The sequence below is a fragment of the Amblyomma mixtum genome, chromosome 3 (genome assembly GCF_055824585.1).
Source record: "Amblyomma mixtum isolate Tamu chromosome 3, ASM5582458v1, whole genome shotgun sequence".
Lineage (NCBI taxonomy): Eukaryota > Metazoa > Arthropoda > Arachnida > Ixodida > Ixodidae > Amblyomma > Amblyomma mixtum.
In genome coordinates, this window is record NC_143014.1 from 49,004,873 (window position 1) to 49,032,837 (window position 27,965).

The 27,965-nt window shown below is 46.7% G+C and overlaps 2 protein-coding genes across 5 annotated transcripts in view; one reads left to right on the plus strand and one right to left on the minus strand.

The window, feature by feature from the left end:
• LOC149350121 (uncharacterized) overlaps positions 1-27,965 on the minus strand; it is a 602,760-nt gene that overhangs the window by 135,005 nt on the left and 439,790 nt on the right. The window lies entirely within an intron of this gene.
• LOC149350128 (uncharacterized) lies at positions 1,564-11,421 on the plus strand. Of its 3 annotated transcripts, XR_016290232.1 has the most exons (5): positions 1,564-2,196; positions 2,820-2,936; positions 7,441-7,558; positions 9,490-9,679; positions 9,734-11,421. XR_016290232.1 is itself a non-coding variant. In XM_089579098.1 (4 exons), the coding sequence occupies exons 1-4, from the start codon at positions 2,186-2,188 to the stop codon at positions 9,583-9,585; spliced, it is 342 nt and encodes a 113-aa protein (XP_089435224.1). In that variant the 5' UTR covers positions 1,568-2,185; the 3' UTR covers positions 9,586-11,421. The 3 variants fall into 3 exon arrangements, 2 of the variants coding, with proteins under 2 accessions (XP_089435224.1, XP_089435225.1); XM_089579098.1 differs by having other exon boundaries at positions 1,568-2,196; positions 9,490-11,421; XM_089579099.1 differs by lacking the exon at positions 2,820-2,936 and having other exon boundaries at positions 1,600-2,196; positions 9,490-11,421.

Sequence of the window (27,965 nt, forward strand, 5' to 3'; positions counted from 1 at the left end):
CTAAGAAGGCGGGTCCTGCACGGCTGGACAGAATGCACTGCCTCTAGCACCTGCCGTGGCCAGGATGCTTTGTAGTGTGCGATCACTCGTCCGATATCAGCCGTAGCTAACGCCAGTAAATGATGAGCACTTCCGCAGCTAGTGCAGCCGTGAAGGCAAGCTCAATTTGGAATTTAACGCGTTCTAATGTACGTGCAGCTCCGAATAAATCTCCATAAGGAAGGAATCGCCGTTTTGCACTAAATAAGCACACACAAACATCGGTATATGCCAGATAATAGCCGGAATGCATTGAAACGTCTGCTAGAGAAGGTTGCAGTGGCGCCACCTCGCGGCGTCAATGCGAAACGGCGTGCCTGGGCGTCGCCGTTCGCGCCACTAGAATACATTCTAGTTCACTATAGTCCGGCTTCGACGGGCGCCGCCATGTTTGTCGCCGCGCGGCGGAAATCCAGATGGTTGCCAGATGAGACTACCATCTCATACAGATGTGTTCCCACATTAATAAATTCTATTTTAAAATGTTCTACTGCACTCCTTGGGACCAAAGCTGGCTAAACGGTAATTTGAGTAAAGAGCTATCGTTTGCCGCAAAGAAAATATGGTCGATAAAATTCAGTAGACTGACCCTTTAAGTGCGCGGAAAAATTTGTTTAAAGGCCGTAATTGCTACAGGTCTGCCGAGATCATTTAGCAATGAGCGCTCGGCTCAAAAACCGATGAAGGCAGCTTTAAGGCAAGTTCGCACTGGCGAGTTGCAAACGTCGCGCGACCGATTTCGGTCAATTAGTTACGGTTTCCGAAGCACTTGTAAAGCGAGGAGGGAGCGTAAAAATTCTACTTAAACCTGTCGCGCGACCCCCACGAGTCGCCAGTGTGAACCCGCCTAGCCTGTGCACTTGGTCGTATCGATGGCAAATGTGCTCTAAGGGTGATGCGTGGTTCTATTTATTTTTGTTCAGAAAATAGCAGGCGACCATGAATAATCACACTGCAGCAACTGCCAACATACGGGGGCAGACCGGTGCAGCTGCTGGGAGCTTGCAATCTCAGTGCGGGAAATGAGAGCCGGCACGCCCGGTCACTGTGGCAACAATCGCTCTCTGCCTCGCAACCACTGCCGCCCGCTTCGGGCTAAGCACTTGATGTTCGTGTTGTTGCCGTCGTGTTGTTGCCGTTCCGTCCGGATGATGGGAGCTTGATGACGCCGCCGGGGATACTGCGGTGGCGAAAGTTTAAGCCATCCATGGTTTAAGCGAAGGAAGCCTTCCTCCGCCTTGTCTTGAGGGTCTCGGCGCGGAAAGCGCCCACCTTCTGCGACTTAACTTTGACAGTGGTCTTCGCAACCCGCCGCAAACACTTGCGCACAGTCAGTTGGGCTACGCCGGCGTTAATACATTTCCTACGGTGCCTTGAAACCCATCGGCGGCGAATAAGTGCAGTGCGCACAGGCACTTGCCGCTCCACTGACCGCGCACTCACCCGCACACGTCCAAGTTCAACGGCGAGTTCGTCGCTCCTTCCTATGTCAAAACGTCGAAACAACTCGTCTCGCACGTCAAAACCGTCTTCATGCACCCTCCTACACCGTTGCTCGCAAAAATCATCTTCAGACCAAAGAATGGCCTGCCGATCAAGGCGCTGAAGGCGATAGAAATCGCGCGAGCCATCACCGAGGCATGCAACAACAACTTCACGCGAACATCATCACAGCAAGTACTTCGAACGAAGAAGTAGCGAAGCGCGCTGAGACGGCGGCCAAGAAGGGGGACGCAGCGGAAAGCCGGCTTCATAAAATATGACGCAACCGTCTCTCCTAATATTTTATCCATTTATTTTAGTTTCGGTTTCGATTTTGTGGATTTGCTTTTTGCTTGTTTGTGCTTGTGTACTTGTGGATTGGCTCTTTGTGTCACGTGCTTTTTATCTATAAATACTTCCCGGCGTCGGAGAAATTCTCGCCTTCGTAACTTTATTTTCTCCACAATGTAATCATTAATCGCAAAAAATCAATTAGTTTTAAGTGTAATCGGCTCTTCACATAGTTTGAGGCAACTTCTGGCATGTTTTGCCATTAGTAGAAAGCGAAATTTTTCTTGTACAGCTGATTTTAGCTTTTCTGCGTCGTTTCATAGTGGCCCAAGCCGCTCTCCTAAGAAGTCGCTGGTCCTGGAGTGTTCGGCGGATGCTGAAATTGTGAGTTGTCTCTCATCCACTTCAGTGTCATCGCATTTCGGTGGGGAAATTGCAGACAAGTGAGAGGAACTGTTTCGACGACATTTTCGTGTACGACTTTGAAGAAGATTGACGACTACCATAAATTGGCTCTTTGTGTCACGTGCTTGTTATCTATTAATACTAGTGCACGTCGAAGAATTCTCTCTTTGGTAACTGTTGCATTGGCTCTATTGTGGCCGCATCGGCCGATAATACAATGGCAACGCGAGGATGGGTTAGATGAAACGCAGTTTGAGTCCATATTGTAATCGCAAAAATCAATTGGTTCAAAGTGTAATCGGCTCTTCACGTAGTTTCAAACAAGCTTCTAGCATGTTTTGCCATTAGTAGAAAGCGAAATTTTTCTTGTACAGCTGATTTTAGCTTTTCTGCGTCGTTTCATAGTGGCCCAAGCCGCTCTCCTAAGAAGTCGCTGGTCCTGGGGCCCGATTCTCGATATTCACATTCGCCTGTCGGCGCCTGTCTGATTGGCTCTCAGAAGTGTCAATCGCCGTCAATGGGCGTGTTAATCAGGGTCGGTTACAGGCGCACTTTTTGCGGTGACGTCGATTTGACGTGGCATTGAAAATGTATTTTCGCAGCGCTATTCTTGGTGCCTGGCTGGTACAGTCGGGGACAAAAGTCTCCGGACCACGAGTTCTTCTAAAGAAACCCATAGCTCTGCTATTAGTCGGCGGCTGGAGACCACACTTGTGGAGGTAAGAGTTAATTTTTTGTTCTTTCATCTCCACAAGTGCGGTCTCCAGCCGCTGTCTGATAGTAGAGCTATAAGCTTCGTTTGTGGAACACGTGGTCCGGAGACTTTTGTCCCTGACTGTACATATACGTGATTGTGAAGGGAAAAGACGCTACAAGTGGTCCGTGGGAGAGCACTTGCGCTCGACTTGCCAATTTGGAGAAAATAACTGCACACTGGAAATGGCAACTTCTTAAAATCTGATTGGTTGGAACAGTATCACGTAAAGCACGTGATAGGCACACATTTTGGAGTGATGTCAGAATGGCGTTTCATCACATTCACGTTGTGCCGCCATTGCAAAAAATGGCTGAAATTCGCCGCTAGCATTTCGCCCGGCGAAAGGTGCCCGAATCATGCAAATGAGTTAGTGAAATGCTGATTTATACGGCGTTAGGTAGCCGCATTTTACCGGGTATTTATTTCAAGACAAAACTAAGCTTACAAAAGGCTTGTTTTGATTGCACAATGCAATGATATCGCGTTATAAGGGCGCATCTGAAATAAGCAACCCTTGAGAGCGTTAATAGTGAAGGCTTAAGCGCAAAGCCGTTAGCGCATAGGGGCGCTAACTGCTCTCCTGTTGCAAACCCTTCGCTCGCAGTGTGAAATCATCCGTCCGTGCGGTTAGTGTAGCACGAAATTTGCTCGAATGGCGGTGCCTGCGCTGCGATTTGCTGCTCGTTGCATTCATTCGTCGTTTGTTAAACCCTAGAAGTGGGAAAGGTGAGCTATTCTCGAGGTCACCGCGATGCTGCTTTCGAGTTGTCTCTGACTAGACAGCTCGTCTGTGCAATCACCTGACGAGGCATATGGTGTGGTGGCTATGCAAGGATGCATTGCGGCGAGAAGCAGTGCCGAACTGTCGAGCTCTGAGGGGCGATCACCAGCAGTGAAACGTCGCTGAACGGATGGGCTTTGCGCGCGTGATGAGTGGATGACACGACAGATGTTCGCGCGGTCGAGCAACACACTCCAGGAATGTGTCGCGCTTTTTTTATTTTTATTTACATGATACTGCAGACCTTTTTGGTCCAAGCAGGAAGGGCAAAAGCAAAATGCACCAGAAATGGTTAGAGAACATCTTACGTACATATATATGTTTAAAATTCATGCATGCAGATATAAAAGCACTCCGATATACATCTTCGTCACATATAAAATAGTCACAAATGCACGTTTCAGAAGGGCATTTTCATTTGTTAAAAGACATTTGTGATGGCCTCTTTGAAGTTAGGACACGTAAAAACCTCTTCCGGTAGTGAGTTCCAATCACTGATTGTTTTCGGGAAAAAATGAAAACTTATGGGAGTTTGTTTTTGCGAAGTGAGGAGTTAAGCTGTAGTTGTGTGTGTGTTGCATTTTTCGAGCTGATGATGGAGTAACATAAGGACTTGCCGAGATGCCAAACTTTCCCTGAATTAAGCAGTACAAAAATTCTATTCTAGCTATCTTTCTTCGGATGCTGAGAGGTTTTATCTGGTTTGTTTGCATAAGGAGAGATGGAGATTCGGAGGTTTTATATTTATTGTAAATGAAGCGCACGGCACGCCTTTGGACTTTTTCTACCTGCGCAATATCCTTTTTCGTGTGAGGGTCCCATACCACGGCAGCGTACTCGAGTTTCGGCCTAATAATGGATTCGTAAGCTAATTTTTTTACATTACTTGGTGTTCCCCTTAACTTATGTCTTAAATATCCCAGTTTTTTCATTGCAGAAGAAGTTATATGACTAATGTGGTCACTCGTGAGCTGGTCATTAATGATTATGCCTAAGTATTTGTACTTGGTTACCTGAGTTACAGTTGTAGAATTGAGGGTGTAGTTAAACATTTGAGGCACCTTCTTCCTTGTGATACGCATAAATACAGTTTTTTTAGGGTTTAGTGACATTCCCCATTTCGTACACCAGGATGAAACATCATTTAAAGCAGTATTAAGCAGGGCTTGGTCCGAAACCGAACGTATTTCTTTAAATAGCATACAGTCATCAGCAAACAGATTAACCTTTACATTTTCATCAATGGCAGAAACTAAATCATTTATATAAACCAAAAACAGTAGGGGACCCAACACACTCCCTTGCGGAACACCTGAGGTGACCTCGAGAGGAGGGGAACTGAAACCGTCAATCTCCACATACTGTTTTCTATGCCGTAAGTAAGCAGCAATCCATTTTATGAGTGGTGGAGGTACTCCTATTATTTTAAGTTTGAGTAGTACTTCATTGTGTACAACCTTATCAAATGCTTTACTAAAATCGAGGTAAATGACGTCTACTTGTCCGGACTTATCTAATACGGCACTAAAGGTATGGATAGCTGTGACTAATTGTGTAACAGTTGAAAATCCCTTTCTAAAACCATGTTGACATGGACTAAGCGCTGAATTTGTATTTAGAATCTGCATTATATGATTTGCAACCATGTGTTCAATGAGCTTACATGAAGAACAAGTTAAAGAGATAGGACGGTAGTTCCCCACCGAAAAACTGTCCCCGTTCTTGTGAATAGGCACGATTCTGGCTGTGAGCCAATCAGGAGGTAATGAAGCTAACATTAGTGATTCACAGAAGATTTTGCATAAGAAATTGGCTAGGGATTCTGCATAACGTCTTAAGAATGCAGTAGAACACTTTGGATCAAGTCTGAGAAGCATCTCCACGATGCCCTCATAAGATACCAAGATAACAGGCTCAAATCAGGAATTAGGAACAATGTTCAGATTATTAACATCATCGTTAATGGAAAACACAGAATGGAAATATGAATTAAAGTGCGCTGCCATTTGTTGTGGACATGTTATGACCTCATCATTCACAATTATCTGCTGAACAGGCTGAGTGGAATCCCGGAGGTGGTTCCAAAATTTACTAGGATTTTTGTGCATAAACTGCGGAAGGGTTTCAGTGAAATAACGTTGCCTGGCCGAGTGGATGCTAGAGGACAAATCCACCATCAACGCGTTTAAGGAACTCGATTTGGGGGACTTAGTTCTTTTTAGGCGTTTAATCCTCCTCTTCAAATGAATAATGTACCGGCTAATCCATGGATTTGTTTTCTTCAAGCGTATCTTTTTATCTGGAATAAAGTTATTAATGCAATACTGACAAAGCTCTTTCAGTTTTACCCATAATTCTGGCACGTTCTCGGCTGAGAATGTTTCAAATGCCAGTTCTAAGTGATCCAGTACAGATTCGTCTCTTGCCTTTGAATAGTCTTTAATGATTTTGTGTTTGATTGGTTTTGTTTGATGGCCATTCGATAGAGCGAAAGATATAACTACTATCTTATGGTCAGATATGCCATTGTATACTACGGTTGAAGAATCGGAAATCGAACGGTTTAAAAACACTAGGTCGAGAATAGAGCTGGCAGATCCGCTTACCCTAGTTGGTTCCAAGACGACTTGTTTGAGATTATGAGCAAACATAATATCGCAAAGAAGGCCTGAGTCATGCATTGATTCGAAATTTTCAGTACACCAATCGATGCTTGGAACATTAAAGTCACCAGCAAGAATTATGTTCTTCTTGCCAAACAATGAAAGGTGATCCTGCAGCCTGCCCAGGTAATCAGCGTCAGAATTTGGTGGCCTATACAGTGCGCATAGTATGAAGGTACGGCAGTTGTACGTGATCTCTAGAAATAGGCTTTCATGATTGTCGATTTGTTGTAGAAGTGTAGCTTTAATGTTTTGTTTTAGTAACACTGCGACGCTGCCTCCACGTGATGCTCTATCACGTCTGAAAACAGAGTACGACGGAGGAAAGATACAGCCACTACTAATATCAGGGTAAAGCCAGGTCTCTGTTATGATGGCTACGTGCGGATTATGAGTAAGCAAGGCTACTTCGAGGGGTTCAGTTTTATTAACTAAGCTTTGCGCATTCGTGTTCAGAATAATAAAGTGGGGAAGATATGGTTCTCTGGAGGTTGAGCGTCAATCTGAGGTCAATCTTCTCGACGAGACTTCCTTGTGTGTGTAGTATCATTCTCATTCCTTTCGCATGCTTGCTGGAAATTACTTTAAAAACAAGCTGCGATTCCGAAATTTGTGTTCGGCATTTCGCGTTGCTTTTTTCATACTGTGTTTCAGTTTTTGCACACAGCGCCACGTATAGAAAACAAAACCTAGCATGCTAGTACGTTGGTCGATTTCTTTGTTTTTGGTGTTGATGAATGTGAAAAGCAGCATCGGTGAAATCAGCTGGAAGGCGTAGTTTCCTTAAGTGTGAAAACAAAATTGCTTGAAACCCTAAAAGAATACTATAACCTGGCTTAAGCATTATTAATGAAGCACACAAAAGTGATTTCGCTATTCAAGCTGAAATTTCCATAACTGTTACATCATCAGTTACACAGCAGTCACGTGGAAATTACCGTAGGAGGGTGGAAAAAATTATTTTTCTAAGGGCACACGGAAAACAAATATACATATATGAGTCTTGTACATTTTATTTACAGGTGTGGTGTTCCTGCTGGTGAAGGTTCCAGCTCACAAGAAGTCCGTGCGGGATCCATCCATGACCCAATTATGTGCAGTCCATGTCCATGTGCTGCCCGCATGGAAATCGTCAAACTGGTGAGCACGTGCTTAGTGTGTTGTGGCAGGCATGAAGGGATACCATGTTTGCCTGCAGTAAGATTGCATGTGGCCAATGATGTCTGTCTGCATTTATATATAGTTTATTGAGCAAGCAAGAACAGTGTAAATAGAACCACATATGAAAATAATGTAAATTAATCATGTCTGTACTTTTCAGGTGACAGTGGAGATAGGTGTGGGTGACACACAGTATTGTTCGGTGGCTTGGGATTTCTCTTAGTGACCAATGTCAAGGTAGCCTCATTTCAATTGGTGCAAAATGCAAAAGCATGCATATCCTCCTGAGACCCGAAGTGAATTTGAGTGCACAAAAACTTTGTACGGTTTCAGAATAAGCTGGTAGGAGTACAAAGGTGAAAAGTGAGAGATATTTTTTCAACAGAACGAATAGTTTCAGCTCAGCACGATGTCCAGTATATTGGACACTAGGACTCTAGCCGTATTTTCCCACCCAGTGGGCATGCCACAAAATACTTCAGATAAAGCTGTGAAAAGTGTGCAAAAAAAATACTTTGTTATGACAAAAGTCAAAGTAGCAAAATATACGTCAAGTGAATAAAAAAATTTCGCTGTGCTCACTTGCTTTGTGCCTTTTCGAAGCATCTTCTGTGTTTTGTTATGCAGAAGAACTGCTGACATTTTGTGCAAAAAAACTTTGTTTTCATGGTGAACCCCTCAAACCTGCAGCGCGCAGCGTTAGCTGCGTCAGACAGCCTTGGGAAGTGGTAGGCACTTTTGTTGGTCTCTCCTTGTCGAGCCACGGCCGGGCGAGAGGGGTGACGCGCGCGCGCGCGTCACCCCTCTAGCCCGGCCATGGTCGAGCTTGCTTTGATGGTGGGCTCCACTCAACTTCACTGTCACTCTCTGTTTCTTGCTGTTTTTTTCCTTGACGTTTCTTGCTTCTTGACGTTTTTTGGGTTTCTTGCTGTTTTTGGATCGACAATAGTGTCGTCGTCGCTGTCCGATAGGTCAATGTCTGATGTGTTGGCTTGTGCAATTCTTTGTAAAACTGCTTCGGCCGTCTCATCAGGAACGCGAGTACTGTCTCCTACAACAAAAAAAGACGTTATTTCGTCCCCAGCCGTTACATACCAGCAGTATTCGTTTACAGTTGTTGCGAAAGCCACATCAAAAGCGCGGTCAAAATAACCGGGCTGAGTCCCAGCGTCCAACGTATTGGACATGTGAAATCAAATTGAAAGCACAGAAAAGTTATGTCATGTAGAGTTACAATTATAATATCTACATGTTTCCTGTTCTATTTTTGTTGATATCCAACAAAATTTACGCGTTCAAAGTACGTAAAAATCGCAGAAACAACACTTACTTCTCCGGCAGGTGCCATAGAACGCCGCGCCGCTGAACGCCGTCATTTTCAAAGTGTTTTGGCGGGAAAGTGAGCAGTTTAATTTTAAAAAAGGTGCACAGATGGCGCAACCAGTTGTCCAATGTATTGGACAAGCGGGTTTTATGAAGATGAATCTTTCGGCGCGGGAGTACTGGCTTAAAAGCTAATGTCCAATATATTGGACAAATTGCCATACACGGGTCTCAGGAGGATATACTAAAAAACTCAAGGTAGTCATAAACAGTTCAACTTGTGCCCTTCCTTGCTGTGCATTCTGTGGTGGTTTTCTTGAGTATAAAAAGACTATTAATTATTTGTGTCCATCAGTTTGGGAAATGTGCCATCAAGTACCTCTAGCTATATGGCAACACTTCGTTTTGATACTAATGATTGATTTTGCAGTCAGCGTATTTTACATTTGTACGTAGCACTAGAATATAGTTGAACTTGTGGCTTCAACCATTTCACATATTTGGAAACGCAATGTCTAGATTGTTGGGAGATTTCAGTGCACAGCGTTAATGATTAACGTGCAGGTGATGGTGTGCATCTTATGCAGATGTGGTGGACCACTCTCACCGTGGGGTCTCGTGTGCTCGGGAGCCATGATGCCAGATTCATCTTCGCTCACCCCTCGGCTGGACTGGCTGCCTAGCTGGGTTGTCATACTGGGCTCCTGAACGATTACATGAGGTGTCTGCAAAGGTGTCATGGTCATTGTACGGCATGGTCAAGAGTTCTCTGCGAAGGTCAGTGGAGCTTGCACTGTGCAACACAACATATTCATCCACACTCAGCTGCAGGACCATGACACCACTGGCAAATGGTGATAATAGGAGGAGCACCAACATCTACAACAAGGAGGAGGACCCAGCACCATTTGGATTCTACCTGACAGACAGGAAGTGCATGATCAGCAGCTGTGTGCAGGCATTGCACTCACTGCCGTGGTTTTCACGTGTAGCTATGCCGCAAGTAATCAGCGTACATTTGCTCTGCTTCAAGTTTCATAGCATACTGCAAGGAAGCTGGTGAAGTCATCATTTTGGTGCTGTTCTTTAAATAGGACCGTATTGGTGGTACCCATGACAGTAGAGATCATTTTTGACGGGTGCTGCAGTTATGTGCGAGTCAGGAAGTTCCCCAAGTGTTTAGTCTACCATCTGCCAACTTGCTGAGTGTGTGCTTCAACACATGCTTTGGTGATGGCGAAGAAGTGCCGCCCCTTCGTGTGGTGCCTCCCTATGTGTTCTGTTTGTACACAACGCACATTTTATTTGGTGCTTAAGTTCAGTGAAGGACAGGAAGGCACCAAAATGTTTTCCTTCTAGCACCAGGGTGTTGACTGGACTTGCTTTCACCAGTGCTTTTCTGTTTGCTTTGGTGTTTGTTGAGAGCCAGTAGTCCAGAACATGCTCAACATATAGCATGGTCGCTGTGTCTCTAGTTATTTACAACATCTCTTCTTCAGGGTGCAACACGTCTTGTGTGGCACTGTTGGTGTGATAAGATCACAACATGCTTTGCCTCATGGCATTTGGTTGCCTCTGTATGCTTGCTTTCGACTGCTTCTTTCACATGCTGCACGTAGCTATACAGCAGTGAACTATTTTTCCTGAAGGAAAAGTCACATAATTGTTTCATGGTCAATTTCCCAGATGAAAATGCAAGGCCTGGCCAGTGTTCTGACACGTGTACCCATTCCCATCTTCTAGCTGAAATTTGTACCCCTGACGAAAAGCTACAAATTGTACATTAATTCAGTTGAAGGTAACTGGAAGTATAAATTATGCAGCTGGACATAATTTGTGTTTCAATACTAAAGCTCCAAATGGCATTTTGTAGCTGGAAGGGCATGATCCGGTTCAATAAGTCAGCTGGAAATGGATCATAATAGTAGTGGTAGTAGTAGTAGTAGTAGTAGTAGTAGTAGTAGTAGTAGTAGTAGTAGTAGTAGTAGTAAGCACTATTGCTCTTTCTGGGTTACTCAGGCGGTCTTCCCAGGTCTGGGATCTTTTTCTGTGCTGGGCTATCAACCTTGAATGCAACCTTGAATGTAAGGTCACTACCCACCTGTCCGCCCTGTGAAACTGTGTTAGATCCCATTTTCATTGACTCGTCCCCTTGCACTTTGCTTCATATAAGTTGGGGTTGCTGTTTGATCATTTTAAGACAAATCCTAGACAACCTGTTTACCCTCTGCACCCTTAGTGTGACTGGACCGTCAGTGTCCGTGCTGCCATTTTTCCGTTTGGCAAAGGTGACTGGTGGCTACTTCAGTTTGCAAACTAGGCAACACTAATGTGCATGTACACCACTTTGAAACGTTTATGAAACACGGGTCTGTCTCGAAAAAATTCTTATCTTTGTAGACGAGACATATTCGTCAATATGTATTGTTGCACTAGGTAATGATTCGCATCTAGTCTGCATAATGAATTCTAGGATGCATGAAGTTGAGTGATGAAAATAAATTGTTTTGCCAATAATGGCTTCCACAAACTTTTTACTGTGCATGTAAAAGACACCTCATTCCTTTTAGGCAATATGCAACGCCTAAGAGGCATGACAACTCCCCAAAAGTGTAGGGGGACACTTAAGCTCAGCATTCACGGGTATGACACGACAGTGTTTATGGCTCCTTGCAGCGGTTTTCCTTCACACACACAGTCTCTGTTCTTCATTCGTGTTCACACATTTATCACAATTGCCTGAACACAGGTTCCACATTCTTGTCTGAACTCTTCCACACTGCAGTTCACCTGCATAATGTTACTGTAATTACTTTGTCACTAATTGGCACATGTCTAGTTCACTGCAGTAAATACATTACTCAGCTTCAAATTATGCCAACAGCATCCATACATCACTCCCTCCCCCTTCGTACCTCAGCAAAGTCAATATGCCTACACGGCCTAGTTGGTAGCGTGCCTGGCTGGCGATGCAGGGGTCAAGGGTTTCAAAGCAGACAGAAATTAAAATTTTTGTACGTAAAATCTATTACTTTATAAAGTGAAGTAGTTTCAGACATGTGCTTACGTTTGATTCAGATTACAAATCCTCTTTTCAGTGACTTTCACTGCGGACATCCACACGTGAAGCTTGTTTTTTGACACAATGCCGGCTGGATAACACTGGGTTTTCTGCTGAATGGCAGCCTCTCTCCTTGACAGTGGTGTGTGCAGGCTTTCCATACCTTCCTTTTCTGGTTGCTCATGGCAACCAATAACTTCTTAGCACTAATTGCGATGCCATCACATACCATGCAGCACTAATGATATTACTTGGTGTTAATCAGAAAAAAAAAATTATTCTTGTAGTGTTGAAAAAGAATAGCAGCCTGTTTCCACCTGACTTGGTTTGGTTTCATACTTTTGCAAGAGAAAATAGCTAGCAAAGCTGTACAAGATAGTAATTTTTCAGGGGGCTTAAATTTTGTGCAGGGGCACTTGCAATGACTGTAATTTCAGCAATATTTTGCAACCTGTTCTATCATTATATTGGTGATGAATAGTTCCGGTTGATTTATTTAACACTCTCCTCGTGGAAACTCTGAATCAGACTTGCTTACCATTTTTCAAGCTGCCTTAATCATGCTCAAAAAACCAATTTGCCCTCCATGTGCACACACCACTAGGCATTTTAAGTGTTCTATTTTTTTTTTGCATGCAGTGAAGGAGTTTAATACATACATTGAGGGGAGAAATCTCCAACCTGTCAGTTATGCTTGAGCACCAAAGCGGATTTCAAACGCACCTATCAGGCTTGCCCAAACAAACCAAAACCTCCTTTCCAAGGGATGGAATCATAGGAGTGATGGGAGGCTGCTCTGCACAGCTCACGGGCAGAGCTACAGCTTTGCATCATGGGCTGGGCCTTGAAGGTCACCGCAGCCAAACAGTGCCTGGTCATCTAGAGTGGCCTGAGGGTCGCCGCCGCCCTGTTCAGCACCCCTTCACCCACCCTCACCTGATCCACTGAAGTGGGACTAATAAAGTTATTGCCAACCAAGGGCTGTTGCAGAGCAACTTTGATTGGTCCTCAGTGTCCTTTCAGACATTTGCCGACATTTCAGCACCTACATCTGGTGTGGTGCCCCTCACTGAACTGTAGATGTCATATTTTGAGTGTACATAGAGAGTTGCCTATTTTAGTGCACAGTAAAGGAAACTACTTTGAAAGTGAACGCAATTCATTGAGCATTACTCTCCTGCAGTGCACAATAGTGGCATCACAGGGTCTTTATTGCGTCAGTGTATGGTGTAAATGTTGCCTAGCGGCATTGTGATCCACTGCTCAAAGAGAACCAACAATGGCCCTGATATGTATGAGATCAGGAGTGTAGAGGGAACACTTGCACATCAGGGGCTAGAAACATGACTGAGGCCTCTTGTAGATTGCTCGTGGAGTGCACAGGGCTTGCCAAAATCAATCCACATCATCCAGTGTTATCATGCTGCATTAATGAAGCTTTTGCCAGAATACCACTGCTTGTCTGTGATGCTGCCTCCCTCAAATACTGTGGGCCATGTAAGCCTTGCATTTCTTGCCCCCTTTGTGTGCTGTCTTGCTGCTGTGCATGCTTGTGCTTTTCTTGTTGTGTTGCTGTTCTTCCTTCTTGACTTCACCGTTATTTTTATTCTCCTTCAGCTCCTTGACCTCACCCGGGGCATGTTCTCTTCATGTGTTATCAGTGTGAAGTACATTCACAAATGTATTATGTTGTCTATACAGCTTTGTTTCAAGTGCTAGAAGCCAATGGGGTGCAAATTTATTTTTATTCCCTTGATCGTGCACATGTATGGAACGTTATAGAAAGATAACACTGGTTAACAGTTTTTTCCGTGTAATCTTTTCTACTACGCAACCAATTACTGCTTTCACTCTAAGTACTTCAAGCTGTTCTAACATTTTTTTAAAATGCAAAATTATACTAGAGATTGTACTCCTCACCATTATGTTGTACTGATTTGTTGTGAAGTATGCAGGATCCCGAGTATTTGTTTCTTGAATTGCACCTTTAAAAAGCACTGTGTGAATTCGTTGGAAAAGGTGGATACAATGTTTATTGCACCTCGCCTTTATACATTTCCTGACAGGAAGGAGAGTAAATGAATGAGATGCAATGCCCGTACACATTTAATATCTTTTGTTTTATGTGTTTACTTAAAAAAAAGTCCCTATTCTGTGTACATGATTTTGTGTATTTTTCTTATCTTGGGAATGTGAATGCGCCTATTCCGTGTATATGAGTTTGTGTATTTTTCTTATTTTGGGAATGTGAAAGCTGTGATTGATTGAATATTGGTTTTAGTTTCAGTTTTCATTTAATGGATTGGCTATTTGGTTGTTTGTGTACTTGTAGATCAAATCTTCATGTCACGTATACGTGCTTATCTACAAATGCCTGTGCGGGTCGAATTAATTCAGTCTTTGATAACGGCTGACGCGGAGGGTGTTTGTTCTCTGCGTACGGCCGCCTCGGCCGATACCTGCATTAGCTGTGTTGTCCTGTTTGTTTTCGCAATCATCACACGGACTAATTCCTAATGACTGGCAGATAGCCAAAGTGATACCTATATTTAAATCAAGTGAGCGTTCCTCTCCGCTGGTTTATCGCCCCATCTCGTTAACGAGCACGGTTTGCAAACTTCCTGAGCATACCATCCACAGCAAAAGGCATTAACTACCTTGAAGATGGTAACATTAATTTCAAATATCAGACAGTTTCCGCAAGGGATTTTCAAATGGCACTCAACTAGCTGGTTTCGTTAACGACTTACTATTATCACTTGACGCGGACTTTCAGATTGACGCAGTGTTTCTGGATTTTTCAAAAGCTTGTGATCGGGTTCCTCATCACAGACTTCTGCTGAAACTAGCACAGCTTAACATCCACCCTAACGTGCTCGCTTGGGTTAAGGACTTTATATCATCTAGAACACAGTTCGCCTCGGTTAATGATTCTAACTCTTCCTCTACTATGTGACATCTGGGGTGCCACAATAAAGCTTGCTCGTACCTTTGTTCTTTCTAATCTATATTAATGATTTACCTGCCTGTGTAACATCTAGAGTTCAACTTTTCGCTGATGGCTGCGTAATTTACTGTAACATTACTAGTGACAGTGACCGCCAATCCCTATAATCTGACCTGAATGCAGTGAGCTTATGGTGCCCGTCCTGGTTAATGACATTAAACGTTTCTGAAACAAAACACATCTTTCCCTCGTCATACAGCACGCATTCCAACCACTTAAATTCTCACAATACTGTAGAACTAACAACATTCAAGTACCCGACATGCACCTTCAGTTTCACCTAACATGACATCACCATATCGACCTCACCCTAGCGTATGTTAAGCGCTCACTTGGTCTTCTTTAACGTAACCTCAGACGCCTCTATACATGTTAAAAAAAATGTAGGGTAGATTACACTCTCGTGTAAGACTGATGACAGCGATGCTGTTGAGTTTGGTTCGACTAAGTTAACCGTGGTTATACTCATTTCTATCAATGCAGGTAGAAAACAGGCAAACCATTAAATTACGAGCAGTACATATATATGCACATAGACTTAATCCTTAAGTTTGCCTGCGCCGCAGCAACTGGTCCATCAAAACGAAGATGGCATGTGCTGCACTTTCCAAGGCAATTAAGCTGCCGCTCTTGGGAATGGATTCCAAGAAATGCTCGGAGCAACTGCTGAAACTCTGTCTCATCTGTGCACTTCATCAAAGCGTGTGGCATGTCCCTTATTGTATTCCTGCAGTTCTTGTTTGTGACTGTATTCAAGCATATGCTCCAGTTGTGTAGCGCATGTTACCTGCAAAGCAGCTGACTCTTCGAGGGACCCATCACCTGCTTCCATGCATTGCCATAAACAGCGGCATCATCAGGAATAAATGCCTGACACTTTATTGTGTTTTTTTCTTTGATGGCCTTGAAGAACCTCACCATGGTGCCTATGTTTTCTATAGTGACCCCCCCAAGATCAACGAAGAGGCATCGTATGTACAAGTGTTTATTTCAGTGCCACCCACGGACGCCTGATGTCCTCTGTCGAAGCGGACAACTAATACAATAGTTGTCGTCCGCTCCGACAGGGGGCGTCCGTGGTTGCCGGATGTTGACGAAGGCACAGTCACTCTTCCTGAGGCCCTAGGGTTTAAAGGTAACAATGGTCGTGTAAATGAATCTGCAGTGGAAGTTAGCAAAAAGCGACTGGAGGATTGCTGGCTGGAAAGCAGAGAGGTGACATCAGGTTAGAAGTGTAGGAAACCGTAGCGAAAGATGATGGCGAATCTTGTTGAGAATTAACAACACAGTTGAACAAAAATAAGGAAAAAAACCTGAGTATGGTGGCAATTGCCACCACCCCGTTTCAAAGGAAGCGCTACCATCCATCCATTCATCCATGACCTCATTACTAGGAACACAACCACCGCTGCGCACGACTAACGGAACAACCTACGGCTTAAGCAGCTTTGCTGTTAGAAACTGGCTTATATAACTCTAATACGCCCTAAAATCGAATATGCTGCGGCCATTTGGGACCCTGCACAAGCCTGGGGTGCGATTACGAGTTTGTCTCAATTTTGAGACTGTGACGTCGAAATGACACCGCGACACGCTGGACACAAAATCAACCAGTTAGCAGCGAGGTTGTGGTGGCTAGTAGTAGGGCTCCAACCAGGAAGCATTTAGTTGCGCATTAAGGGACCGTATGCTAATGTTTTGCTGTAAACACGCCGTTAATAAAGTGAACGTTTTATTTTCCTAACAAACTATGTTTCAAACTTAACAACATGAAGCACAACAATTGAAGCGTCCTCAGTTCTGCAACTGAGTTTGTTTTTCAGTCACTTTTGCTGCCGCGATTGTGCGCTGACACTGGAAAAGCGCCGACTAGGTGGCGTCAGCTGCCGCCCGATTCAAAGGATTAAGCCTTATACATCCACACACATTGCCCACATACTCAGCCATCGTAAACATGGCAGCCAGAGAAAAAATCAGCTGATTCGATGGCTATCCTCTTTTTTTTTTTTCGAATCAAGGTACTGTGCGGACGCCTTAAAGGGGTGGAGACACCAAATTTGTGGTTCGGGCGTTCTTAGTTTCAAACGTTTCTTATGGCTCCAGGAAGCATGATACACACTCAGAGATTCATATATTCACAGTGAATAATTTATTATCGCATTTTTAGGTGAACGATTTTCGGTATCGGTTTCGGAACGCCGAGTTGGACAGTGACGTCACAGAGGGGGAAGATCAACTACTTCGCTTGGTCACGTGGGTCCACAAAAGTTGTGACGCACCTACTGCTGCATCGTCTGCTTTCTCACACACGTGCTGACCAGCGCATGAAAAAAAACAACAGCATGTCTAGTACCAGCAGCTCGGATTCTGACGGATCTGAATCCAATGAGTGAGGACATCAACTTTTTTTTTTATCGCACGCTAATATCGCCTTCGCGGGTTCGCGTGAGGATGCGAAGCACTTTGGAAAATGCCAGTAAGCATCACTGCGCTGCGCCCACAACCGGTGTCACACTTCGCCGCCGTGCAGCAGTACCTGAACGCTGCTTGGGTTGGTGTACAAATATCACAAGAAAAGACAAAATCGCCTTGTTATCAGAACTGCCAGCTATACTCGAGCAGCGACAAAGCATGCCTGCTTATGTTGGGAGCTTTCGGCAACGGCACCGCTCGCGGGCGCTCCGGGCGACGAGCTCTGCTGCTGCCTGGCTGGCTGCCGTGGTCGTCGCTAGGCCTATAGCCTGTTTCGCAAGCGGCCGGCGCTTCGGTAGTCGCCTGCGCTATAATAAAAGGAATACTTTTCACAAATAGCTTTAGTGTCAACAGCATCATCTCACAATAAAATAATAGTATGGTCAATCTCCTCGACGCTTTCGGCAGCGGAGCTAGCGGGCGCCAGGCGAGCCGGACCCCAACGTCGGGCCAGCGGCAGCTGCGAGGCGGTTCTGGCAAGAAAATTGCTCATATCACCGTTGTTACCTCTACCAGCAGCTCAGTATTGGTCAGCGATCCTCAAAAATGACACTTTTTTCACATTTCTTGTACCATGGTTTATTATTTACGTCAAGAACACTCCTTAGCTCGCTTTTATGACGTCGGCAGACGGTATCCAGGCTGGCCGACCGACTGGCAGGCACGGCGTACTTCACGTCCGCACAAAACAGCCATGCTACCAGTAAGGATGCTTCCTAGATTCGAGATACGACAGCATGACTGTACTGAAAGTGGATCTTTCGGCAACGACACTGCCTGCGGCAACGCCGGGCGACGACCTGCGCGCTGGTCCCAGACTGCCCTAGTCGTCGCTAGGCCTGAGCTGGTTTCACGACCGACTCCGCAGCTGAGGGCGCTTCGGGACTGGCCAGCGCTCAGAAACGTGCTCCGCTCGGCACCCCTTTACTGTGAACTCGTCCCACAATAAAAGATATGTTCGATTTCCACGACGTCTTCAGCAACAGAGCTAGCAGACGGCAGGCGAACCGCACCAGGTAGCAGCAGCACAAAACCGATATGGGATGAAATTTGCTTGCATCGCAGTCATCACTTCTATCAGGAACTCGGTATTTGCCAACGATCGTCAGAAACGATGCATTTTTGATATTCATATATCCCAGGGTTTGCTATGAACGTGAACAAACAATACTGTCGAGTTCTTCGGATGCCGGTGGTCGGCACGAAGACTGGCGCAGGCCGCCCGGCTCCAAGGAGTGCGCCCTATTTCATCATGACGCTGCCGCTCTCCGGGCTCGCATTGGTTGCCGCTTCCCGTCGTTGCGTTTGTCGCGAGCGGCTCGCCGTTGACATCTAGCAGGCCGGACGCAGGCGACGAGCTGCAATCGGACGCTGCGACGCTGTTCGCAACGGCGCGCCGCAAACCGAGCGAGTGGCGGTTAGCAGCAAATGCGGCTCGCTGGTGCGTCGACTGCGCTCACGCGGCTGTGCCCCGCTCATCATACGTCACTGTATTTTGGTATGACGTCACTAAAACTTTAATTTGTTTACCCCCTTGTGACGTCAGCGTTGATGGCGCTAGCGATGGGGTCTAGATCGTGAGAGTGAGCATTTAGGTAATCTTTGTAACCGAATTAAAATATTTTTGAAACGTTTGTTGCGTCCAACACCTGGCTGTGAGTGCCCTTGCATACATAGGAATCCCATAGCAGGCTTTTTATAGCTTCAAAATTTGGTGTCTCCACCCCTTTAAGTGCGCGGAAAAATTTGTTTAAAGGCCGTAATTGCTACAGGTCTGCCGAGATCATTTAGCAATGAGCGCTCGGCTCAAAAACCGATGAAGGCAGCTTTAAGGCAAGTTCGCACTGGCGAGTTGCAAACGTCGCGCGACCGATTTCGGTCAATTAGTTACGGTTTCCGAAGCACTTGTAAAGCGAGGAGGGAGCGTAAAAATTCTATTTAAACCTGTCGCGCGACCCCCACGAGTCGCCAGTGTGAACCCGCCTAGCCTGTGCACTTGGTCGTATCGATGGCAAATGTGCTCTAAGGGTGATGCGTGGTTCTATTTATTTTTGTTCAGAAAATAGCAGGCGACCATGAATAATCACACTGCAGCAACTGTAAACATACGGGGGCAGACCGGTGCAGCTGCTGGGAGCTTGCAATCTCAGTGCGGGAAATGAGAGCCGGCACGCCCGGTCACTGTGGCAACAATCGCTCTCTGCCTCGCAACTACTGCCGCCCGCTTCGGGCTAAGCACTTGATGTTCGTGTTGTTGCCGTCGTGTTGTTGCCGTTCCGTCCGGATGATGGGAGCTTGATGACGCCGCCGGGGATACTGCGGTGGCGAAAGTTTAAAGGGACACTGAGGAGAGCACTATTAATATATTTTTTATAGCAAAATCCGATAGTTCGGCATGTCATGGCTTTGTTGCCACTTGGCCGGCAGCGAAAAATGCATTGATTTCTAAGAAATTTGGATTCGAAGTTGAAAAGGTTTTTCCCGCCGCTGTGACTCAAACTTGGGATTCGGCTATGACGACAGAGGACTAAGTGACGTGAAACATGACGTGCATGACGTGATGCAGACTCCGTGATTTCTGGCGGCCAGCAGTGCGGCCTAGCAGCAGCCGAAAAGAAAGCTACCGCCGGCCGCACGTTGAAGGCATCTATCGGCTATTGCGGCCGTCGCTACAGTCGCTTCGCTTACGTTTGCACCGGCGTTTTGCGAGCGTTACGATGGATCTCGTTCTCGAAGTCGTCAACGAAGTTCTCGCAAATAGACACCTTTAGCATACCGTGTACCTTGATACCGCTAGCGGAATACCGGGAGCCAGCCTAACGCCGGCGAGCAGGCGCTGATTGGTCCCGATGCTTCAGGCGAGCGCGTAGCTGCCCGGCACGTGGCGCCATCTGGCGACGTCAAGGAGATTTGCGCATGCATTGGCTGCGCCTCAGTGATTTGTGCTTCTCGTGTCCTAGCGTTGCTAGAACCATTGGTTCTAGCAACACTGTTTTGTTATATGACGTCACCACGCTTGTACTTGCGAGTTTGGCCTGTGGCGGCGATACCTGTATTTTGGTTCTTGCTCTTTTCTACGTTACAAGCGCTTTGTTGTCAGTATGAGTGGCGTTTTTGTAGTCAGGTGCTGGTATTCTGTCGATACAAGCCAACTTCAATTTCTCCTCAGTGTCCCTTTAAGCCATCCATGGTTTAAGCGAAGGAAGCCTTCCTCCGCCTTGTCTTGAGGGTCTCGGCGCGGAAAGCGCCCACCTTCTGCGACTTAACTTTGACAGTGGCCTTCGCAACCCGCCGCAAACACTTGCGCACAGTCGGTTGGGCTACGCCGGCGTTAATACATTTCCTACGGTGCCTTGAAACCCATCGGCGGCGAATAAGTGCAGTGCGCACAGGCACTTGCCGCTCCACTGACCGCGCACTCACCCGCACACGTCCAAGTTCAACGGCGAGTTCGTCGCTCCTTCCTATGTCAAAACGTCGAAACAACTCGTCCCGCACGTCAAAACCGTCTTCATGCACCCTCCTACACCGTTGCTCGCACTTAGTGACTTATTGTTTAATTAAAAAAAAAAATTCGCTCATTTTTCTTTGTTACAATTATGCAAATTTTTCTGAGTTGCAGAGAATCTTGACCAAAGCCTAATTTAGTTTTTTTTTGTCGTTAACATCACTATAGCCTGGTTTCTTTTAAAAAACATAAAGTACGCGAGATTACAAAATTAAGACCTGACTGAGTTCCTGCGTCGCGATGTTAGCAATCTCAAACGCGCTCCGATTAAAAGAATTTGTACGTCAGGGAAAGCCAGGATGAATAAACAGGCCGCATGACGGTTCCGGAATGAGCGCAGCTAGCGACTGTGCTTCGTATAGGGTTACGATGCGGCAGGAGGAGCGCGAGAATGCCCTTTCACAAGTTCCTTGCACTCCTATGCAGTCCAACATGGCCGCTCCTGTCGCGACGAACCGTTTAAACGGGCATGCGCAGTCCTCGGCGCTTGCCTGTTTGTGACAACGAGGCTAGGCTCGTACTTCATTGTGCCGTAACTGTAACTCAAGCTCGTGTGTCGGACGACGTCCAGCAATGAGAAAACCTCGAGATCACACGTGCAGATTGTGTTCACCGCATTCCAACCCATGGAGATGCCACCCTATAATTGGAAGAGGTTCAATTTAGTTACAACTCCTGTTCGCACGAACCAACTTTCTTTGCTGAGTTCGAATTAACGTGATTTTACTGCATAAACAAACAGAAAGCTCGGATGTTGACATTGCTGTTAGAGCGAGCGCAAATGAGGTCCACACATTCGAACTGTTCCAGCAATTCTTCGAGATTGGCGCCAGGAGAAGCGTCGAAGGTTAGTGGCACCCGGGGCTGCTGCAGTATGCTTGTAGTCGACGTCTGGGGCAAGCTCACGGCGGACGTTGCTGTTCGCTTTAGCTTCCGGGTAGGCTACAGCAGAGCCCCGAACTCAGGTGCGTCCCTTAGCAGACGTCGGCTTGCGCGTTGGACTGTAGTCAGGTCCTCCGATGAATGACTTAGAGGGTTGGCGTTACGACTTGCAGGGGGTGTCGGCACATGGAAGAGTACCCAGCACCTCCACCAGATGTTACGTTGTAGTGACGGCAGTCCAGCGGTCAGGAAGACACCAACAAGACTTGCTAACGAAGCTCTTTATTTAGGCTGACTTGCGCCCGCAAAAGAAATGAATCACTCGGCGGCGGCGTAGAAAGAGAAGTTTATTTTATCTGTCATAGCATAGAAAACACAACAAAACAGATGAACTTAATTCTCAGATCATTCAAGCACATGCGCAGTGACGCAGCACTGAGCATGTCAGTAATCAACGTAAGCAACAAACGCGCTCGTCAGTCGTCTAACTACGAATGCCCACAGCTCGCGGCATCGCTATATTTAAAGCCGGCAAAGAGCTTCTAGATAACAGGGCAAGATCATCTACAGTAATCTGGAAAAACGTAGATGCAGCTCTTCATGGCTGTGATCAATCGAGATTAGTCCGGTCGCTTCTCGCGTCACGAATAAAAAATCATAACACCCCTTTCCTGCGGCCTTGAGCGCAAACTGTGCGCAAACGGACACTACAATGATACGTGGCAACCTGTATAGCTGGAGCGTGCCCGAAGCCTTTCTCGCTGTTATGTGACCTTATGGAGCAAGTAACGGTGCTGCGCGAAAACCCAATAAATCTAGCAGCACCGAAATTTGGCACCACTTGAGCCCCTTAAAAGAAATTTTTTCTCTGGATGTTCATTCGACATGTACAGTCTTTGCCAAAAGTAACCCGGCACAGGTGGTTTGTTTCTCAGCCGCGTAGCGCAGCACTCATGGCAGCCCTTGAGCTCTGATTCTGTGTAAAGAAAGGTGAGACCTTGTCCTTACATAATGGCACCGTTCGGTCTTTAGGGCTGCTGTAAATGCTCCGTTATACGTTTGAGAAGCAAGAACCTGTTGCTCGGTTACTTTTGGCAAAGGGGTACGTTTGGGAAGTGTTGGCAGCGCCGGAGAAGCAGATGTGCAAGACGCGCGCACGGTGTGTACCATGGCGGTATAGATGGAGCTATAGAGAGCAAGACGGCACGGAACTGAATTGTGTGGGTAACCTTTCTCGTCGCACATCCGGAAAAGGAAGCAGAGTTTTGTGTGTGCTCCTCCGGCGGCAGCCTCAACCTCTCCGCATTCGCCGCGACTCTTGATTGCTGAAAGTATTTTTGACGCAGCCGTATCGCAATTTCATCAAAGCCGGGCCCAACTTGAAGCAGCATGTAGCAGGTTTAATGCGCAGCATCCCCATCACTGCAGTGGTCGCGAAGACAAAGAAGGGGCGCCAACACACGTGCATGGAGCCACCCGCGGTGGCGTGGCACTCGGAAGCCTGGGCGGCGGCTGCAGCTCCACCCACAGCTGCCACGCCGTGCGGTGCCATGGCGCCGCGGTGCGCTGAGGTCCGCCGCGCAGCGTCAATGAATGCACCTCGGGGTCGCGGTCCGGAGGCGCTGGTCACCTCCTGGCGCTGCCTCGGTGGACCATCCGAGATGCACCACCTGAGCTCCCCGACGGAACGGCGAGCGCTGCCGCAGTGAATGCCGAACAATGCGGTGGCTTTAGCACCGGGTGTGTGGCAGCCCATGACGGACGCCCGCCCGTCAGCCACCGAGGCCCACTACCCCTTGTCGCAGGATGGATTACTCGGGAGTGGATGTGGGCAACTAACGACAGCTAAGGCTGGCCGCAAGCGACGAATTCGCCGCGTTGGCCAGGCGCAGGGCGACGGCGACAAGCACTAGGGAGCTGCACCGGCCTCGGCTGCGGTACGGGGCGCTGCGACAGAAGACGGCCTCCGTGAGCGTGCCTGCCGGGGCGGCACTTCTCCCCATGGACGGGACGCTGGTCCCTGCCTTCTACAGCGCCGCTGCGGGGGAGCGGGGCTTCGTCGGACTTGGGAGCAACCATTTACATCGTGCGTGTGCAGTAATCGTTTTTTTGACCTTGAACGCTGTGCGCAAAAGATTTCCGGGTGTGGCGGGCAATGACAGGGCACCATGACCAGCGTGACCATAGACACGATGTGTGAGTGACTGAGTGCGGCTACCAGAACTGAGCTGGTGCTGGCGGGGGCTGGCTAGATTAAACACGAGGCATCCATTCAGGGGGCAGGACAAGTACGCGTCGAGGCTCATCACGGCGAGTTTCTCACATCTCACTTTTTCCTTTCTTGTGTGTTCTCGCTAACGTTCTTAGTCATTTTTTTTCTCATGCTTTCTTTCTGCAATGTAATCGCATGCTGGAAAGAGGGTGATTGGATAAATGACTTCTTATATTTTGCGTCTTTTCCTTCGCTGAGAAAGAGCGGCAGGGAGAGAAAAGTAAGGCTGAAAGTGAGGACATATCGTCGCCATTTACACCTCATACATCGTCACCTATTCTACGGCACTTGTGGCGTGACTGCAAGCTATGACGTAGTGGTTCGGCTATGCGACGGCGCGCAGGTACTCGTTTCCTCTGCAGACTGCGCCCGCGACCTAATGTGCAACCCATATGTATAAGGCGAAAGTTATCTCCCACGTTCTAGTCGTTTCATTGCAAAAACTCCAACTGTTGTCGTGATTGGTCCGTTCAGAATGCAGGAGAAAAAAAAAATTACCAGGTTTACGACATCAAAGAGGGCGACAAAAAAAACATTGAAGAGAAAGCCATGGAATGAGAGTAAAATGACGCGTCATAATAAGCCTGGCTTCAATTCTTTGCAAGAAATGAGTGTAAAAAAATTTGCTCCATTAGCTCATAGGTAGCGCGCGTTTCACTCATATCACTGCGGTCTAATTTATTCTGACCTGAGCCACGCCGTTGAAAGGAGGTTTAAAATAAACACTGATGCGTAAACAGCGCCCCTGAAAATCTTCCAAGGTTATCCGCTCATCGGCGTCAGTTTTTTTCCACTGCAAACATTTTCTTGAAAGCACCTTTCCAGGTAGTAAAAATCAAGTGAAAGCTAATTTTCTCGTGACACTCTCGCACCAAAAAGATTCGGGCGTATTGGGTATTCCCTGGAAACAAACGGCCCTAAAGAGGACGCCTGCTTAGAGCACGAAAAATTGGCACAGTTAATTTAGGCTTTCATCTGGCATGAAGCGAATGATTGAATTACATGGCACTAGTCTCCGCACTAGAAAAACACACTATGGAAACACGCTCAGCAACGACACACAAGTCAGAAGTCGTTGACTTTTCACAATTGACTGGCCGATTTAGCTCATTCAGCTGTTAGTGATTACTTTGGAGGATAATTCAGAGGCATGAGTAAATCATCACTAACTTCAGGAGGTCAAGGCGTTTGCCACTTGTTGTATGTAGTTACTTGCTTCGTAACAGGTAAATATATTTACACTATTACGTGTTGTCACATGGGCGAAGTTACAATTCAGAGGCATGAGCAAATCATCACTAACTTCAGGGGGTCAAGGCGTTTGCCACTTGTTGTATGCAGTTACTTGCTTCGTAAAATATATTTACACTATCACGTGTTGTCACATGGGCGAAGTTGCGTTCGACGCAAAGGAACACCGGTCCGTTGCTGAAGAAGCGAAGCCTAGCGAACTGGACACTGGTCGATACGCAGCTGATGCAGCAGCCAAGCCAGCACGTCACGAATACCGAGCGGTCACCGCAACATTTCAACAGTTGTCGCTTATGCGCGTGAAGCACAACCGTAGTAAAAGGCTTGTGGAGCGTAATAACAAAGTTGTGACGGCGGGAGAGTGTCACCGAGGTGTGTACCATCGGGGACAAAAGTAACAGACCCCCCTCCAAGTTCCGACCCGTGCCATTCTGCGTGTGGGTGCCACCTGACAAAGCACTTCTAATGTCGAAACGGGCCCGCTGCGCCGGTCTCGACACCGCTTTTGTAAGGTGGTAGATAGCGCTTCAGAGCAACTACTTCGGTGAGAGTTCTTCGCTTTTCACGCTTCAAATATGAATCCTAGCGTGAAGCGCCAAAAGTGTCGATGATGTGCGCTGCTGGAAGCAGCGCTGCTTCGCGATGGCCGCCCATACGGCAAATATCAAAGCTATATCCTCGTATGCGTGCGCGCCCACTGCTTCATCGTGCCGCGATGCCCTTCGTACTATAGAGGCACTGGAAGAGCTCTACCACGTGCCCTTTTTTTAGAGGGAAACCCGTAATTCACGACCAAAGCTGCAAAGGCCGTTTCATCGCTGAAGTCTGACCTAAAAAATAAATAAAATAAACATTCCCACGACTGGGTTTCGAAGCCGCGGCGGCAAGAACAGATCGGCTTCGCTGGCTAGTGCACGAGAGCAATAAGCTATCGCCGCTTTTTTGCTTTTTTAATGGTATTTATTACAGTAATGTTCCATGTAGATGAACTATGTACAAAGCATGAAGAAAACAATCGCAAATCAACACAATGCATAATACGACACACCTGAACCAATGACGAGAAAAGGCGCAACATCACTACTACATCATAGTACGACACACCTAAGCAAAGATGCACTAGCCGCAGCCGATCACGCCTCATGTAAAACTGCAACACACACTCGCGCTGTGCCTTGCACACTGTCGTCTTTATCAACTTCCATCCGCGGCGCGAACAGATCAGATCTGTTTAACCTCGATCAGAGATTAACCTCAGTCTGATATCGTGGCCAGACTAAACACATGCTTTCGCCCAACGTTTTTAGATCCCTTTCAGTTTGCAAGCTCCCCCGGGCCGCGCCCGAGAAAGCGGCCCCCGTCCGCTTCCACTCACCACGCGGCGCTGCTGTCGCTGTCGGCCCGGAAGCGTGTTCGCCAAATGCAGCCGGTACAGCCAGCGATGACAGCGCCGCCCACCGGCAGGTAGCAGCCACATTAAGGCTGGTTATAAATATTCATTCAGAACGACAGCTTGACATCGCTGCTATGGCGCAGTGGATTAGAGGCTCGTTTTGCGTATGGAAGGTCGGCCGTTCGACTCCGCTCTCTGTACTGTAGTTTTATTGTTTTTTTAATTTCATTTTTTTCAATTATTTCCCTTTTAGGTCGCAAATCGTGATGCTTAGTGGCATATAACGCCGTTTAAGAGGATTTATTATCCCTTTTAGGTAAGGCGTAGTGACAATCTTCAGTCACCGTGATCAATTCACCGTGGTTTCAAGCCTTGTGGCTGTACAGGCTGCAGTTGGCGAATACGCGGCCCGGAACCGCCGGAGCGCTTGCGCTTGCCAGTTGCTGTGACAGCCCGTTGTCATCCGCGATAAGATTGGGAACGAACACGTCGAACTCAAATTTGCTGTACTTTTAGAGCTGTCACATTGAAACTTCAGTCTCATGGTTAAAGAAATGTTTCGCCTGGCTAGTAAGGCTGAGATAAAGAGCAGACTGATGCCAGTTCGCAAAAAAACAATCGTTTGCATTGCGCTTTATCGCATCGCGTTTGCGATGTTTAGCGCTGATGATATGCGTGTGTTGGAGTAAAGCTATCAATATTTCTTCGGGAGAATGCACGAAACATTAATGAAAGGTTAAAACTAGCCATGTTCCGCTTCTAAATCAATCACGAAATTCCGCGCTATATTATCAACGAAGCACCGCACAAACGAGCAGCATTTGGCACATTCTTTAAAATGCCAATTTCAGTGAACACAAGTATAAATGCAGACACACTGAGCTGGATGCAGAGAGGGAATAACTATAGAAGAGCTTTTTATTTGCAATGATCGCACAGACGAAAGCAGCGTCCTGCACTTTCATTTTTAGAATGTTAATTTCATTGAACACAGACAAGCATTAAATGCAGACACACTAAGTCGGAAGTGTTAATGGAGCGGCCTGGCGTCGCTTGGTCGACGAACACGACATCAAGCACGGAGGGAATGGCTACAGAAGGCGAGCTTTTTTATTTGCAATGACAACCTTTTCTCTGTTCTCCAGCCGACGGTTCACGTCTCTCGCATAGAAGTGCATGCGTGTCACTATGACAAAATGCAGCACTTGGCACGTAAA

What these genes read in the sequence shown, in the direction of transcription:
- LOC149350128 (XM_089579098.1), top strand. An exon ending in TGGAGACCACACTTGTGGAG is followed by an intron (nt 2,937 to 7,440) that starts GTAAGAGTTAAT and finishes TTTTATTTACAG; the next exon opens with GTGTGGTGTTCCTGCTGGTG. An exon ending in GCATGGAAATCGTCAAACTG is followed by an intron (nt 7,559 to 9,489) that starts GTGAGCACGTGC and finishes CATCTTATGCAG; the next exon opens with ATGTGGTGGACCACTCTCAC.